At 42.2% G+C, this 17,939-nt stretch overlaps 1 protein-coding gene across 1 annotated transcript in view; it reads left to right on the plus strand.

Moving 5' to 3' along the window:
- The window catches only part of UBE2H (ubiquitin conjugating enzyme E2 H), a 315,337-nt gene that overhangs the window by 248,296 nt on the left and 49,102 nt on the right, over positions 1-17,939 (plus strand). The window contains exon 5 of the mRNA XM_069229338.1: positions 13,429-13,481. Coding sequence (XP_069085439.1) covers positions 13,429-13,481 — 53 coding nt within the window. The remainder of the gene's footprint in view (positions 1-13,428; positions 13,482-17,939) is intronic.

Here is a 17,939-nt window from a genome sequence, read left to right on the forward strand (position 1 = left end):
GCCACCATCACCACAACGCTCACTGCAACCTTCACCAATTGCTACCCCACCTATGATGCAGTCTCCAACGCACACAGGGATGAGCCAAGATGATCCAGATGCCTGGGATCTTTATGATGTGCCTGTATCAGATAATAGTCCCGACTGTTACCCAGCAAGACCATCACCACCTGAGGACAGTACTGCTTACACACAGGTGGTGACCAGAGTAGCTGCTTTTCACAATGACACTGCACGCTGAACCAATTGAAGATGACTTTTTATTTAATACTCTGTCGTCAACACATAGTCAGTACCAGAGTCTTCCAATGTTACCAGGAATGTTGAAACATGCAAAGCAAGTATTTCAGGAGCCCGTTAAAGGCAGGGCCATAACTCCTAGGGTGGAGAAAAAGTACAAGCCTCCCCCAAACGACCCTGTGTACATCACGCAGCAACTGACACCTGACTCAGTAGTAGTAGGCGCAGCACGTAAAAGGGCAAATTCACACACCTCTGGAGATGCACCACCACCCGACAAGGAAAGTCGCAAGTTTGACGCAGCAGGGAAAAGAGTTGCAGCACAAGCAGCCAATCAATGGCGCATTGCCAATTCACAGGCTTTGCTATCAAGATATGATAGAGCTCATTGGGATGAAATGCAACACTTCATAGAACATCTGCCCAAGGAGTTCCAAAAGCGTGCACAAGTGGTGGAAGAGGGCCAAAGTATCTCGAATAACCAGATACGATTGGCAATGGATGCAGCAGACACAGCTGCAAGAACTGTAAATACAGCGGTCACTATTCGAAGACACGCATGGCTACGCACCTCAGGATTGAAGCCCGAAATCCAACAGGCTGTGCTTTAATATGCCTTTTAACGGACAGCAGTTGTTTGGGCCGGAAGTGGACACAGCTATAGAAAAGCTAAAAAAGGACACAGATACGGCCAAAGCCATGGGCGCGCTCTACTCCACAGAGCAGAGGCACATTTCGGAAAACACAATTTAGAGGGGGGTTTCGGGGCCAAACCACAGAACCCTCAACCTCACAAACCAGACCCACATACCAGAGCCAGTATCAGAGAGGAGGCTTTCGGGGACAATACAGAGGGGGACAGTTCCCTAAAACTAGAGGAAAATTCCAAAGTCCAAAGACCCCTCAAAATAAACAGTGACTTCAGTGTCACAAATCCCCAACACAACACCAGTGGGGGGGAGACTAACAAATTTTTACAAAACCTGGGAGGAAATAACAACAGACTCGTGGGTCCTTGCCATTATCCAACATGGTTATTGCATAGAATTCCTACAATTCCCACCAAATGTGCCTCCAAGAACACACATGTCCAAACAACACATGGATTTATTACAAATAGAAGTCCAAGCGTTGCTGCAAAAACATGCAATAGAACTAGTACCAAATCATCAGAAAGGAACAGGTGTTTACTCCCTATACTTTCTCATACCCAAAAAGGACAAAACTCTAAGACCCATTTTAGATCTCAGAACACTAAGGGCCAGATGTAGCAAAGGTGTTTCCCCATTCTGTGTCTATGGGAAAAAGTGTTTGTACATATGGCCTTTTATCTTTACATCAAATCAGATCACTTTCACATGGTGACACTTCAAGACGTAATCCCCTTGCTCAAACAACAAGATTACATGACGACATTAGATCTCAAGGATGTGTATTTCCATATACCCATACATCCATCACACAGAAAATACTTACGATTTGTAATCCAAGGGGTACATTACCAATTCAAAGTGTTGCCATTCGGGATAACAACAGTACCAAGAGTCTTTACAAAATGCCTTGCAGTAGTGACAGCCTATATCAGAAGACAGCACATACATGTGTTCCCGTATCTGGACGATTGGTTAATCAAAACCAATACGCAAGAACGGTGTTCACAACACACAAAATACGTCATAGAAACCCTTCACAAACTAGGGTTCTCACTGAACTACCAAAAATCACACTTACAACCGTGTCAAATACAACAGTACTTAGGAGCAACAGTCAACACAAAAAAAGGGATTGCCACTCCAAGTCCACAAAGGGTACAAGCATTCCAAAACGTAATACAAAGCATGCACCCAAACCAAAGGCTCCAGGTAAAATTAGTAATGAAACTACTAGGCATGATGTCCTCATGCATAGCCATTGTCCCAAACGCAAGATTACACATGCGGCCCTTACAACGGTGCCTAGCAACACAATGGTCACAAGCACAGGGTCAACTTCAAGATCTAGTGTTGATAGACCGCCAAACATACTCCTCGCTTCAATGGTGGAATACTATACATTTAAACCAAGGGCGGCCTTTCCAGGACCCAGTCCCTCAATACGTGATCACAACAGATGCTTCCATGATAGGATGGGGAGCACACCTCAACCAACACAGCATCCAGGGACAATGGGACACTCAACAGAAACCACTTCATATAAATCAGTTAGAACTACTAGCAGTGTTTCTAGCGTTGAAAGCATTTCAACCACTAATAGCCCACAAACACATTCTTGTCAAAACAGACAACATGACAACAATGTATTACCTGAACAAACAGGGAGGGACACACGACACACAGTTGTGTCTCTTAGCACAAAAGATTTGACATTGGGCTATTCACAACCACATTGGCCTAATAGCGCAATACACACCGGGAATTTAAAACCAGTTAGCCGACAATCTCAGTCGGGATCACCAACAGATCCACGAATGGGAAATTCATCCCCAAATACTACAAACTTACTTCCACAGATGGGGAACACCGCAAATAGACCTATTCGCAACGAAAGACAACGCAAAATGCCAAAACTTTGCATCCAGGTACCCACAGCCTCACTCCCAAGGCAATGCGTTATGAATGAGTTGGTCAGGGATATTTGCATACGCTTTTCCCCCTCTCCCACTCCTTCCGTATCTGGTAAACAAATTGAGTCAAAACAAACTCAAACTAATACTAATAGCACCAACTTGGGCACGACAACCTTGGTACACGACACTACTAGACCTGTCAGTAGTGCATCATATCAAACTGCCAAACAGACCAGATCTGTTAACTCAACACAAACAACAGATCAGACACCCGAATCCAGCATCGCTCAATCTAGCAATTTGGCTCCTGAAATCTTAGAATTCAGACATCTAGACCTTACACAAGAATGCATGGAGGTCATCAAACAAGCTAGGAAACCTACTACAAGACATTGCTACGCAAATAAGTGGAAAAGATTTGTTTATTACTGCCATAATAATCAAATCCAACCATTACACGCATCTGCAAAAAACATTGTAAGCTACCTACTACACTTACAGAAGTCCAAGTTCGCTTTTTCATCCATTAAAATACATCTCACAGCAATTTCGGCTTATATGCAAATTACACATTCTACTTCACTATTCAGAATCCCAGTCATAAAAGCATTTATGGAGGGTCTGAAAAGGATTATTCCACCAAGAACACCACCAGTTCCTCAGTGGAACCTCAACATCGTATTAACACTACTCATGGGTCCACCATTTGAACCCATGCACTCCTGTGAAATACAGTACTTAACATGGAAAGTAGCCTTCCTAATAGCTATCACATCTCTCAGAAGAGTAAGTGAAATACAAGCCTTTACCATACAAGAACCCTTTATACAGATACACAAACATAGTAGTTCTACGCACAAATCCAAAATTCTTGCCAAAAGTCATATCACCGTTCCACTTAAATCAAACGGTGGAACTCCCAGTGTTCGTCCCAGAACCAGATTCTGTAGCTGAGAGAGCATTACATACATTAGACATAAAAAGAGCACTAATGTACTACATTGATAGAACCAAACAAATTTGCAAAACAAAACAATTGTTTGTAGCTTTCCAAAAACCTCATACAGGGAATCCAATATCCAAACAAGGCATTGCCAGATGGATAGTTAAATTTATTCAAACCGGTTATATAAAAGCAAAAAGAGAACTGCCTATTACACCAAAGGCATACTCCACTAGAAAGAAAGGTGCCACCATGGCCTTTCTAGGAAACATACCAATGACAGAAATCTGTAAGGCAGCCACATAGTCTATGCCTCATACATTTACTAAACATTACTGCGTGGATTTGTTAACAACACAACAAGCCACAGTAGGACAAGCAGTATTAAGGACATTATTTCAAACAACTTCAACTCCTACAGGCTAAACCACCGCTTTTGGGGAGATAACTGCTTACTAGCATATGCACAGCATGTGTATCTGCAGCTACACATGCCATAGAACGGAAAATGTCACTTACCCAGTGTACATCTGTTCGTGGCATGAGACGCTGCAGATTCACTTGCGCCCTCCCACCTCCCCGGGAGCCTGTAGCCGTTATAAGTTGATAAAAAATTGAACTTGTACATTTGTAAATTTGTAAATATATCACGTTTAATAACATTATGTACATACATACTCACTACATTGCATAGGCACTATTACTATATACACAACTCCTACCTCACCCTCTGCGGGGAAAACAATCTAAGATGGAGTCGACGCCCATGCGCAATGGAGCCGAAAGGGGAGGAGTCCCTCGATCTCGTGACTCGAAAAGACTTCTTCGAAGAAAAACAACTTGTAACACTCCGAGCCCAACACTAGATGGCGGGATATGCACAGCATGTGAATCTGCAGAGTCTCATGCCACGAACAGATGTACACTGGGTAAGTGACATTTTCCATATATATATATATATATATATATAATAATGTGTGTGTGTGTGTATATATATACACATATGTAAAGACATTGCATGGACATCTTTTCTATCCTACTATATACTTTTTTCACTACTTCACTCTCCCACCTGTGAAGAAACAATCTAACAAAGGACTTGATGCCCATATGCAGTATTACAGAGAGGAGGAGTCACTCGATCCCATGACTCAAACTTTCTTCAAACAAAAACAAATGTTGTACTACTCCGAACCCAACACTATATGGCGAGCTTATGCACAGCATGTGCATCTACAGCACTACATGCCACGAACAGATGTCTACAGGTAAGTAACATTTTCCTTATTTCCTTATAATGTATCAGTGGGATTAAATATATTTACCCAATGCGTCGAGGATGCCGATATCAGTTATACTGAGTGTCTCTCCATCATTCAGGATCACCTATATTATACACACTTCTATGTTTCTTTTGATTTTAATGCACAGTGTGCTCACTTGGGCACAGAGCATTGTCAAGATGTATTAATTATCATGTATGCAAAAAAAAAACCTGCTTTGGTAGATGTCACTTTTTTTTTAAATTTGTTATCCTTGGATTAGCAGCTACTAATGTTTTATATATAATTGATTATGCCACAAAGGACTGTTTAGATCTGTTTGGTGTCTTGAAAGCGGAAGCAAGAGCCAGTCCTTTATACCAACTTCCTATGGCACATTGCATTACCTTTCCACATTACTATATGGCTCTGAGGCCTTCATCCGAGGCCTAGACTAATTTTGCTCACACTAAACAGATCTTGTTGACCCAAATATCTGGGCCTTCCTTGTAAGCTCCTCTGAACTGGAGAGGGGTTGCTGCTGATATGCCTCCACAGCAGTGGTTTATCTGTTCTCTATAAACCAGCTAGCTACCATTAATGAAATTCACCTTGCTTCATTCTTCCAAATCAAGAGCATGGCATAACTTTAGCCCAATGTATGCTTAACATAATTGAGCATTTGTTTTACTCTACCCCTCCGCTACTTCCTCCAAATCAACTCAGCGTTTGAACAGGAGCTTGCTTGATGCACACCATTAGTTCCAGTCAAGCTCATAACCTGATCAGCACAGCTCTGAAGTTCCTATTTGTCCACTGTACTCTCTGCACAGACATGAAGGAAGGGACAAAAGTAGTTTGACAATTATTCAAGTATTTTCGCATACCTGCTGATATAACTCCACCCGCCTCCCCGATATCTGTGTAACAACCCCGTTGTTGCTTGACAGGTGCACTGGGAATCAAATGGTTATCAAAAGGTAAGGAATTTTCTAAGAATGGAGAGCTGGAAAGAGTGGCCAGATATAGATCCAGATATCAGGCACTGGAAGACCGCCCTTTGCTGGTCCTTTATTCGTATCTGACTTTTTTTTTTATAATTAGACGTGATAAAAAATTAAAGGCAGTTATGAACTAGTGGAAGAACTGAAACAATCCAGTAACCGAAGGCGTGTCAAACATTGCATAGCTACATTTCGAACAAGATGATCTGTTTAATAAAGTTAAACAGAAATGTCTGCTGGGGAGTATTAATCTCTGGAGTGGTTTGGGACAAGATAAATTTAATTTTTATGTGATTAAAAAAGTGCAAGCCTCCTCCTGATGCAATACTGCCTGAAGTGGCTCCTATAAAGAGCACCTGAATTCTCACATAGCATTAACACCCAGGTACACTCTAAATGCTTGAGATGTCTAACGGAGGACGAAGGGGGTTTGCGGCATATTATCTGTGACTGCCCAAAAATTGCTGGGTACTGGGCCACCATTACGTATATTGTATTTTTACACTTGACATTGAGGCCATTACACTGGGCGTTTCCGCTGATCCCAAGCTGCAGATCGAAGATAAAAAGAAGCACTAATAGCCAGATCCCTAATTCTTCAAAAGTGGAAGTCCGAGGTCTTCCCTACTTTTACACATTGGTGGTCCAAAATGGTGAAGGTAAAGGGTTTAGGGTTGTATTTATGCATTGAGACCCACACGAGTGAGAAGTGCGCTTTACAAATTCCTGATTGATTGACTGATTGAGATCCAGATTGTATAAGAAATTCCGGAAACTATGGGTAGGGCTACGATATGATGTTGTTTTTTTTTTTTTTTTTTTATTGTACGCGGTGGGAGGGACTAGTGGCTCGACTGTTTAATTTATTTAACTTTTCAAAATGCACCTTTTTATATCCGCTGCTACTAAGTGATGTATTCCGTTGAACTCTTTTTATAAAAACTATTTTTTAAGTTTGACTTAGGTGACGGTCCCACACAATCCTTTTTTTTTATTTTTCTTCATTATCTTTGTTTTTAAAACTCAACAAAGAGGTTTCACATGGAGATCTTGGTGCATGCAACTTGATAAAAAGATGTTAAAGTATAAGGCGAACCAGAATATACCTCAATTATGAACATTTGTGAGTAAATGCATTGCTGCCTATTTACAAACACATGTATTGCGGTAGGCAACTGAGTGACAGCCACAATACGCTGCAAGGAACAAACAATTAGAAAGCAAATCTCAAGTTGTAATTTTGCATTCCTAATGAACACGGGATATGGAGTCACTGGTTCAGGGTGTTATGTTAATTTGAAATTTATTTGAAGTAATATGATGTCCCAATTGGTTAGTACCATCTGCGGAAGTGTAAGATCTGGATCAAAGTGTCCTCTGCCTGTGTGAACCTATACATATCTAATCTACACCTATAAACTGCAGGTGTCTCAGGTGATTTCCATTTGAGCGCTAAGGCTTGTGTACTATTGCTAGTGCCAAGTCTAAAATTCTGCATGTAATTTTAGTGCCTTAGATGTTGGCAGTTGTCACCTGGCTGTTCATTTTGAGAGAACATCTGTTAGCTTTACTTTTTGTGTATGAATGTGCGTGGCATTAGTGCTTGAGCATCTGGGGCATGTCAGGCACAGTGGAGAATATATTGTGTAATCTAGCTGAGGTCAGATGAATTTGTTGTAAGTAATTAAACTGTAGATATTTTAGGCAGGTATTCCTTGAAACACCTCTGACGTACCCAAGCGCTTTTGCCATTTCAGCACCAATGAGAGTTATGCCCAAGTCAGTTTTCCATCTTCACTTTAGGTTCGCATGGCTTTACGAATAAGCAGAGTTAAGACCTCTGAAGAGATGAGCCACCTTATGGCCAGCTGCACCAAAGGTCAAGAACATCTGCTTAGTGCAATTTGTCTCAGTCTTTTCTTTGGTCAGGCCCCAGATGGCCCTCAATGCATACTGTAATGCGGCACGCATGAGGCATTGACCATGGGGTAACACTGTCTCCTGATGCAGCTCCCGAAAGGCATAAGATGACTGGAATCATACAGCTCCACAAAGAGCTGTAACTGTTCCACTGAACAGCCAAAACCCATGCACTGACATAATTGGTGGCTCGGGTGCCTACGAGTTTCATAAATTAGCACCACATTGTTGCTGTAGTTATCTTCAGAAAGCTATCAACAAAAGGCCCATCATCTCTCCCGGGCAAGGGCAATTTTTAAACAGCTTTGTAACTGAGGCACTCCCATTGGGGGAGGGGGAGGGGGTAGATAACATGTCCCTGAAGACAGAGGTGGGTTTAACAAAGGAATTACCCACTGCAACTGTGCAACTATGTAACATGCTTCGAAATTTTGTGTGCTTAGGCCACCATCCTTGAGTCTAAGATTTAACTTAGTGACTGTGTGTCTACTAGTTCCCCAAATCAGGTCTCCTGGTAGTATGTTAAGGTCACAAATGAAGCAACTCTTGAGTATTATCAGGATGGTGATAAAATAATACAATAGTCAGGACAGAAGCATCACTATGGACTTCGCAATCCAGCCCAGTGGAGAGAGCGGAAGGCTTTTCCAGAATCCCATGAGGCTTGTGCCGAAGCCAGCACCTTATCCAGATTACCCAAGACCACTTCAGCTTGATGTCTGTAAATGGTTCACCCCTTAAGATATCTTATTGTGTGTAAAGATAACTGCTGCCCACCAGTGTCCAACCCAACCAGCTCCACAACCCCGGATGAGTTAGTGGAAAAAGATTTGATTTTATTCAACATCTGGCCAGATATTTTGGCCAGGGCCCCCAGGGCTTCGAATGCCAATGCGTGACCCATGCCACATTACAAATGTATAGCAGGATATAATCTGTGTAGAGGGAGATATGGGTGGGTATGCTCAGGTTCAAGCCTATTTGATTGAGCATCTGTCACATATAGTTATTGAAGGGTTCAATTGCTAGGGAAAATAATGAAGGGGGCAACGAGCATCCCTGCCTAGTTCTGCATTCTGTTCTAGTGTGATATCGAGCCTATCGTGATACGTGCAGTAGGGGAGTGGTACAAGAATTTGATATTAGATTAATTAATTCCCCCATCCCGAGAGAATGCAGAACACCAAATATGTAGCTCAGATCAAGTGAGTCAGAGGCTTTTTCCTTGTCCAAGGATATCATTGCTGCACATTTTTCAATGGCGGGTATTGAGTTCGAGACATGGAAAAGACTAAGTAGACTAGTAGTAGAATTTCGCATGGGCACAAACCAGTTTTGATCAATGTGTACCAAACATGGTTTCAATCTGTTAACGAGAATTTGGCCAAATATTGTCTGATCCAGATTCTGTCTGGCCAAAGTGCAGGCGTAGGACATGTCTAGCGGGTCGTTGGAAGTATTGTGAGGATGGAGTGGTACAGTGCTACACGCAGCCGCGTAAAGTTGCAGCAAGGGACACGCTAAGAGAAAGGTCCAAAAGGTGGTAGAAAGGGGTCATTAACCCTACAGTTATCTTGCATCCAACTCTCCCCCACCCCTCGCCCCAACCTTGATATTAGCAGGTAGAAGTGGGGCACTGCTGTAAAGACCTTGTGGCATCCCAGACCCCGTGCTTCCTTCCCCCACGAGCTGTGTAAGAGAGAGCCTAGAGTAGGCAACTGCTAATCACCATTACGGTATTTTTTCCTAAATGAGGCTGTTACCGAGCCCGTAGGGGTGTCGAGCAACAATAGAATGCACATGCGCTAAGACTCGAAAGGGCATATTTTGAAGGACGTTTATGGAATTCATTCTACAGTTTTCGTACAGTGGAGCAGCCTCGCATATGACATTGGGGAGAAAAGAACGGCGCACCCCTAATGGACACCTATACAGCTAGTCAGTTGTTTTTTTTGCTCTTACAGCGCGATTCGGTAGTGGCGTTAGCACAACCAGTTTTCATGACGTTACCTCTTATTTAGATAGAAAATGTGTAAGCGTTGTTTATCTGTTTTCTCACTACTATTTTGTGTAAAGTAAGCATCTGTTTTTTGCTTGTGCTCAGTAGTACAATGCATGGAATGAAGTATACTTTTTCTGAATTCAAAAAGTATGTTAAATGCATTGAAAACTACTTTACAGACGTTTCGCCTGATTTTTTTTTTCCACTGCTTATCACATAACCCCCAAAAGTAGTCTATCTTTTGATGATAAAATACGGCAAAAATTAATCCATGGCTATTAGACAATTTTCATAACTGTAAGGTAAACTTCACATTTTTAGGTTTTGCTGGAGAGCGTAGATGTCTTGATGACATTTTCACTTATTATTTCGACTATGCATATAGTGGGCTTTTCTTTTTCTTCATTCACCCAGAGCAATATTACTCTTGTGGCTCATGCTGTTAACTGGCAATGTGTCATTAAACCTTACAAAAGTGATTCCATTAAACGCATCGTGGACTATCCTAGATCTGAAAAATATACTCAACTGTGCTGTTTGTCACAGATTTGTTTTCTCCTGTATGCATTCCACACTGAAAGCAACCATTTTTGCTAATTTTTCCAACAATGGCAAAGCCAGTACGGCAGGCTTCAGTGTGATAAACATTTGTGAATGCAATACATGCAAACATCGTTTGCGAATATGTTTTGATTACATTTGGCGTTACATTAAAGCGCGACCCATTGGCTTTGTTAATGGTTATTTAGTTGATAGTAAAAGGGGCTGGGAAGGTGTCTGCAAACACATCTGTAGCATGTAACTTCGAGGGTTCTCCGCTCCATTTCATAAGGTGGTGTAGTTCATACACATTGGTTGTTAGGTGTTGGGGTCCTGAGAAGAAGGTACAGAAGTTAGAGCTTCCACTCTGGTCTTTGGGCCACAGCTTTTATACTATGTTTTCAGATTCAGTTTTATTGCTTTGTGTCACACAAACCGTAACCCCACCGCCCCTAAGATTATCAGCCTGCAGAGTTTCTGTTGATACGCTTAATATACTTTCTTACAGATTGAGCACGTGGAACATTTTCTATTAGTGTTTTTTTTTCCTTTTCTGGCACACTGATGTAAATATTGTATTGAGCTTTATGCAACTTCATAAAAGTGAATTTAAAAAAATGGTGCTCCAGAATTTACCTCTGTTGCATAAATGAGCGTCAGTGTGCTTTGAATTCCAGGAGCTCAGAGGAAATACGGTTATTTACCCATGGCTCTTTGAGCTGCACACTGTAGATCTTTGTGTAATGCACTAATAACTGAACTGCATGATTGACGGTTTTTCTGCCTTCAAACAATTATCGTTTTGTTGCATTGCTACTCTGAAATCATTTTCACAGGTTGTTCTAGGCTTCAGGATTGATGCGGCATTGCGGCTCAATATGTGAACAAAGCACTGGCTAATACCGGATCTTTTTAGGTTTTGCCTACAGCGCACATGCACGGTCTGCGACAGTTAATGTTTCTTTAAAAAAAAAAAAAATCTTAAAAGGGGCTTTATAGCCCTTACATTACCTCTGCTTACCATTGGATGGCTCCGCCGTCACTCGCTTTTATTTACTTACCATTCGTCACCACCTCCTCCCCGCCTCAGCTTCCTCCAGAGGCTTCCCTGTGCCCATGAAGTGACCTTTCACTGGCTGCTGCCTCCTGCCTCCTCCAGTTACTCTTCTGTTACTCTTGACCATCCACCTTATCCAAAAGTAACTCTCCCACCCTTTCTTGTTTTTCACCCACCCTGCTCCTGCTCTCCAACGTTGCCCTCTCCTAAAAACCTCCACCCCACTACTGTTTTAAATGTTGCACAGCAGCGCAGATTGCTTTGCAACTTGGATTAAAGGACTGTGACGCAATCTATGCTGGTTGAACCATGAAGGTGTATTTTTTTTAATTTAAACTTTAAGCCAGGTTGCACCGCAGCGTGCAAAAAAATTGAGAAAGCCAATAGCTCTTGCTTAGGCAAAATCTACTGGCCTAGCTCATTCTTGTATATTTACTGAAGTAAGGCTCTAGCATATCCGCTGCCAGATATGGAGGTTTTATCAATAATGGATTCATTGAAATTATATGATACACTTCCCTTAAGTGATCGAATATGCATAAACCTTTTTCCTTTGGAGTGCTATTCCATATGTAAGTATTCCACTTACATTCAACAATTGATATTTCCTGCCGTATCCATTTGCGGGCAAATCAGTGAATGTAATGTGCTCTGTTTGGTTTAGATGTGGTGATGGACATCATTCTATTGTATTTGTTTTGACAGGAGGACTTGGGGTATCCTTATAGTCTTCAATATGGGCGAAAAAATCTTCCTTTCACAATCTGTTAGTTACTGCTATGACCGAAGCCATATTCTGTTACTGCAGATTAGTTTTCAAAGGCTTTTCAATTTTACTTGTATTGATTCAAGAGCCATTTAGTTCCACTTTTCTGGCTGCTGCAGTCGTACAGTTTCTAGTTTTTTTTCTTGCTGATCATGTCAAGGAAAGTAAGGTATTTTGGGTGCAGTGATGCTCTTATAATTACCACTCAGACATCTTTTCTTATTCTGTGATCTGTCTACGGAGCTCAAAACAGTTTGCTGCATTTTTCCACAATTTTCTGGAGGTATGCAGGCAGCTTCTTGAATCATTCTTAAACTGTCCTTCTGCTGACTCAAGGCGTTACTTGCGGGAGACTTGCCTTGACCCTTAACATGTAGACTGATAATTGATTCTGAGTTTACGGGGCAAGAAAGTGTTGGAAGTATTGCCCTTTTCTGTGATCTTAATACTTTCATTGTGTTTCCTCTCCTGGCATGAAACCATAGTGATGGATTGTAGAGAACAACACTCTGTACTGACAAGGGTGGTTGTGCTTTTTTGTTATCTTCATTTGCGAGTGCAATGTACAACAAACCAATTCTTTCTCAGACCATTTGATTTTGGGGGCAAGGGAGGAGCATATACACATTCTGGTTCACCTTATGGAAACGGGTTCCTCTTCTGCAGGAGGTGGCAGTTACTCCAGCCTTTAGTGGCATTATTTCATTACCTGCTAACCTCCCGTGTGTTTGCAGTCCCTTTAATGATTTTGAAAGTATAGTCCGGTATTTTATTGCTTAGCCGGCTATTAGATGCTTGTAGTACAAAAAAGACTGTTACACTCCAGCACCTACAGCAGCCCACACATCACACCTGTTTCTTGTCATTTCCTGTATCTTGAAAGTATGAATGACTTACTGTGCCTGGCTGTGATTTCAACCATCTTTCATAGACGCAGACTTCTATGATCTCAAAATGTGGTTTTCTTCAAAAGGCACAGGGCGTAGTCTGTTGCCATGTCTGCATAAACATGCCACCTCAGCATGTTTGAGTTACTGCGTCCTCATTGTGGTGCTTAGAGGAATTCTTAACTGACCAGAATGCATTGTGGTCTCCGTTTTAACTCTAATTTTGGTCATTGTGTTTCAGGTCAGGAACCGTGTGCCTGGATGTCATCAATCAGACTTGGACAGCTTTGTATGGTAAGTGTTCGTGAGGAGGCCTGGTAAAAACCCACATAAGGGTATGGATGTGTCTCCTGCCACCGCCTTGTTGCATAGATGTCAAACACCACGCAGTGATACGCGAGGCCCTTTATATAAAGTATATACCAGTGCAAAAACGGAGCAAATGTTTCTTTGCCATATTTTCAAGGCTTGTGTGATACACCACCACCACAAACGGGTTGCCGCAGTTTGTTACATAAAAAAATGCATCAGGGCCTAACGTGAAGAATTTTTAAACCATGGGGAACATGTTAAACATATGTTGCTTCTAGATGATTATTCTCGTTTAAGTAGTTTTAAACAAATGAGTATAATCTTTGAATGACCTTGACTTAAAAAGGATAATGCTGCTTTTCATAATAAACCCGTTTTTGCTTCAAACGTAGTTTCATCTTCTACGTTTTAAAACTGTAGAAATGTGTTTATTACAATTCTTAAGTGAAAGAAGTGGAAGTAGAGCAATTCTGTTTTCTCAGTTTTTTTTTCTTGGAATTCAAATTTGGATGAATGCAGTTTCTTTGCTCCTCACTCTTCTAAGCAAATAGCAAAACCTGTGCAAAAAGCATTTTCTGATGGATCCTTCGAACTGCAGATTCTGAATCATTCCACTCACCGTGCTGGAGCCGGAAACTCTTGCAATAGCTCCTGTGCACTAACTGGTGGCACTGCCACCGCTGGGACTCCATTATGCCTCTGGATAGGATGAGACAGAGCTGTGTAAAAGCCCCACCCTAAAAGCTGATTTGAATTGCACATTTTCTGTGCCTGAAGGTTAGGATCTTCACCTCTGCCTCTACCAATTTCAGCCCCCCCCCCCCCCATGCTCAAATCATACTTTGGCGTGTGGAGTGGTGTGGCCTCAGGAGATTACCTTATGTAAGCCTTATTGTGTCTCTCTGAAGGAGATGCTGAAGACAGACACAGCTGCTTAAGCTGCCTCAGGACCAACCATCACTCCAAGTATCAGAACAAGTGTTCGTTGATGCACAAGAAGGTCATCAGGGTAAAAGAGGCCAAGCTCAATGTCACGGAACGTAAGTGACGTCAGCCTCTGTCATCCTCATCAGGTAAGTCTAAGGCAGATTCGAAAGAGAAGTCAAGGACAGGTAAAGGAACAAACACAATTGCAGCCTGAGCTCCTCAACATCCAGAGACTCTTGATCCAGGGAAGGGTCATGTAACTGGCCATCGCAACACAAGACTGTCTTCAGTGTCCAACTCTGACTTAATGCTGACATTGAAGAAATCTAGACACAGACTTCAGACCATTGTTCACTCCACAGCAGCTTGCAGCCCTCAAGGAGCCCATGCTGCAGATTTTAAAATTCATTCCTACCTCCTGATTATCTGTCAGTACAGCTACAATTGCATCAGTACTGGCTCTAGGTCTGCCACTGGCTTCAGTCTCTGATCCAGGACAGTGTTAAGCTAAAATTCGTCCATCGTAGAGATAAACAATTACCAAGGCAGATGTTGGGGCTGATGATGGCTCCCCTTCCTTTGTCTCTGCAACAATATCTCAGGACGATGAAGGACATTTATGTCTGATTTGGGCATCATTTGAGGTCTCCAGCATGTCTGGCATGTTGAACAGGAGGAGGAAGGCAATTTGCTTTCAGTTCTTATACTGATGCTGGCAATTACCTCAATTTGCAAAATGCCATTGGCTTGGATACCTCTTTGGAGTCCACCAAGGATTCACGTTTCTGGCCCTCACAGAGGAAAGTGCCTCTTTAGTGGTAATATTTAACAACGCAACAGAAGTCCTGGAATAATGGCTTGCCACAGAAGGGACTAAGGCTTACCTTCCATCAGGCATTTTACAGCCTGGGCTGTAGTTTTTGTTACATTTCAGCAATGCTTTGATTGACATGGTCCTGGCTGTTTAGTCAAAAACATTTTCAACTCTGGGTGTGAGTCCCCCCATTACAAGATGTCACATGGTAGCTCCAGGTGATCACATTTTAAATGCTACATCCAGCCCCGAAAGCTTTGTGGTACAGGTTTCTGAGTCAGATGAACCCTAGTCTTTTTCCTACTTTTCCACCGGATGGAGTCAGAAAGAAGTAATGCTATGGACTTAAGTCCTTTTCTGACAGTTTGGTGTTAAGCTTCCTGAAAGCAGATTGTCTCCTGGGCTTTTACACACATGCCATTTGGGACAAAACATGAAATGTTGCTGGGCTTTGCGAGGGGACATCCACAGCACCTTCACTCAGACAGAGCATATTGATCAGAATGCAGCAAAGTATAATCTACCTTCTGGATTTAAAATGCCAGATTCTGTTGCCCGCGCAATGGAGACAGAGGACAGTAAAAAAGTGATGGTGGATTGCTTGATTTAATATCAGCCACTGGTGTTTTTTTCTGGGCCACAAACAAATCCATTACTTTGTCCCACTTGCCACTCCAGACAGGAGCCATCCGTATACAACTCAGCCTTGCTCCTACCTGCTCTAGTAGGTACAATTTATCATGAACTGCCAGACAAGGTCAGTGCTGAACGGAAGCACAAGCATTCTAGACTGGTTTCATTTTTTTTCTAACCTATTTAGGCATCAGTAGGATGCAGTTTGAGTCCAGCATCCTCTGAGGACTTCAAAGGATGCATTCCATTGGATTCTAAGGGGATATTTAGGCTTCCCTAATGGGCTTGCCATTTGATGAATTGCTGGTCTTTAGCACAAAGGCTGTTTCAGCCTTAGAGAAATTAAGACAGTAGCTTTCAGCCCTCTCACTGGGGTTACTTTTCTCAGCTTGCCAGTTCCGTCAGCAACTGCTCAATATTGGGGTAATAAGCAATGTACTCTGGTGGCAGATGCTTCATTGCCTGCACACACTGCTATTTTATCAACCAGTTAAACGTAATGTGAGGCTCGAAAACCACCTGTTTTTAATCAATTATATTGCTTGAACAGTATTAGTCTGTATTAATTCATAGTCCATAAATCCCTAATAAACCCGTTTTCCACAGTCTTCTTCATTCCTAAATACTTCAGTCCAGACAGCACAATTTTCTGAAATGCAATATCTTTGCTCCAAGAGCAGAAACATGTTTCGAGTAAGACTTCTTTCTCAAGACTTGAAATACCAATGAAATCATTCACTCGTATAAATGAAATCAGCTTCCTGCAATTTCGCACCCAACCACATATAAACAGCATTCCTTTTTTAGTGTTTCATTGTTAATTCAAAGTGAGGTAATTGTTTACAACTAAATTATCTCGAGCCCCAGCACTGGTATCGGCAAACTCAGTTGGATGGCAGCATAACCTTGCACTACTCCATTCCTTCAGCAATACACGAGGATCCAAGAATACTTGAAGGGTCTCCCTTATTACCAGCATGAAGCCTCTCAGCTTGTCCACCAGCCTATGCTGACTTTTCATGGTGGCAGAGGTGAGGAAATTCCAAAGAAAAAGGCCAATAGCAGCAACACTCCTCTTCACTAGGTGTTGCTGTCAAACCTCTTTAGTTAACAATCCAGTTTTACAGTAAGCCTGTTAGGTGGCAAAATCCAACATACATTGCTTGCCTTACAGACATTGCCTAACACTGGCCCAATGGGTTCTCCAGATTATCCAAATTGGTTATGATTTTTTTTTTTCCCCTTTCTGGATGCACCTTCCCAATTCCTCCCCGGTTACTCTTGGACATTGACGAATCACACCACATTTCTGTCAAAGGAAATTATGATGTTGGTTGCCAAAGGCGCACTTGAGCTGTACCAGAGGTGGAGAGAGTACGGAGGTGCTCTGGTCCTCAAGATGTTCAGAGGACTAGAGTGTCCAAGTGTAGGATGTCTACTTTCATGAGCCAGTCCAGACGTTCTATAGGAAGTATCTCTGCATTGTGGTGGGATCAGACTAATTCCAGTTTACTGTACTGATCTTTGTCTTTCACATAAGCTTCTTGAATCTTTACAAAGCTCACACCAGGGGTTACAGCACATTTTTGTTGTACAGGGCTACACGTATTCTTTTATATCAACAATTGGCTACTGAAGTTATGCTTACTGCTGGGAGTCTTGGGCCATCTACCAAAAACTCTCATTACTGTCCAGCTCTTGTTTTTCGCCCATCTCCTGCCAGTGCACAGGTTTCCGTTTATTGTGACAGTACAGCACAGTTGCTCTGCCAGTCTTCCAGCTTCCGCTGCACATCTATGGCATTTAGGCTTGGACTCCAGTTTTTCAGACTTGAGCTCCTGTTCGTCCTTGATGGTTCTGAGGCTACTACGGCTCTTGGCATTGCCTTGCTGGTGCCTCCCACCTGTTGGCATATGCAGTACTTGCAATTGAATATAAGGCTGAAGTGAACCCCGACAAGGAATACCTTTTGGACAGAATCTCCATTTCCTTGCCACTTTTACTTCTGACCATTGTGATGGATGTATTGTGTCTTGGCTGGGGAGATGACCCAGGTGAGGAGTTCA

This window comes from Pleurodeles waltl, chromosome 4_1 (genome assembly GCF_031143425.1).
Source record: "Pleurodeles waltl isolate 20211129_DDA chromosome 4_1, aPleWal1.hap1.20221129, whole genome shotgun sequence".
In the NCBI taxonomy this organism is placed as follows: domain Eukaryota; kingdom Metazoa; phylum Chordata; class Amphibia; order Caudata; family Salamandridae; genus Pleurodeles; species Pleurodeles waltl.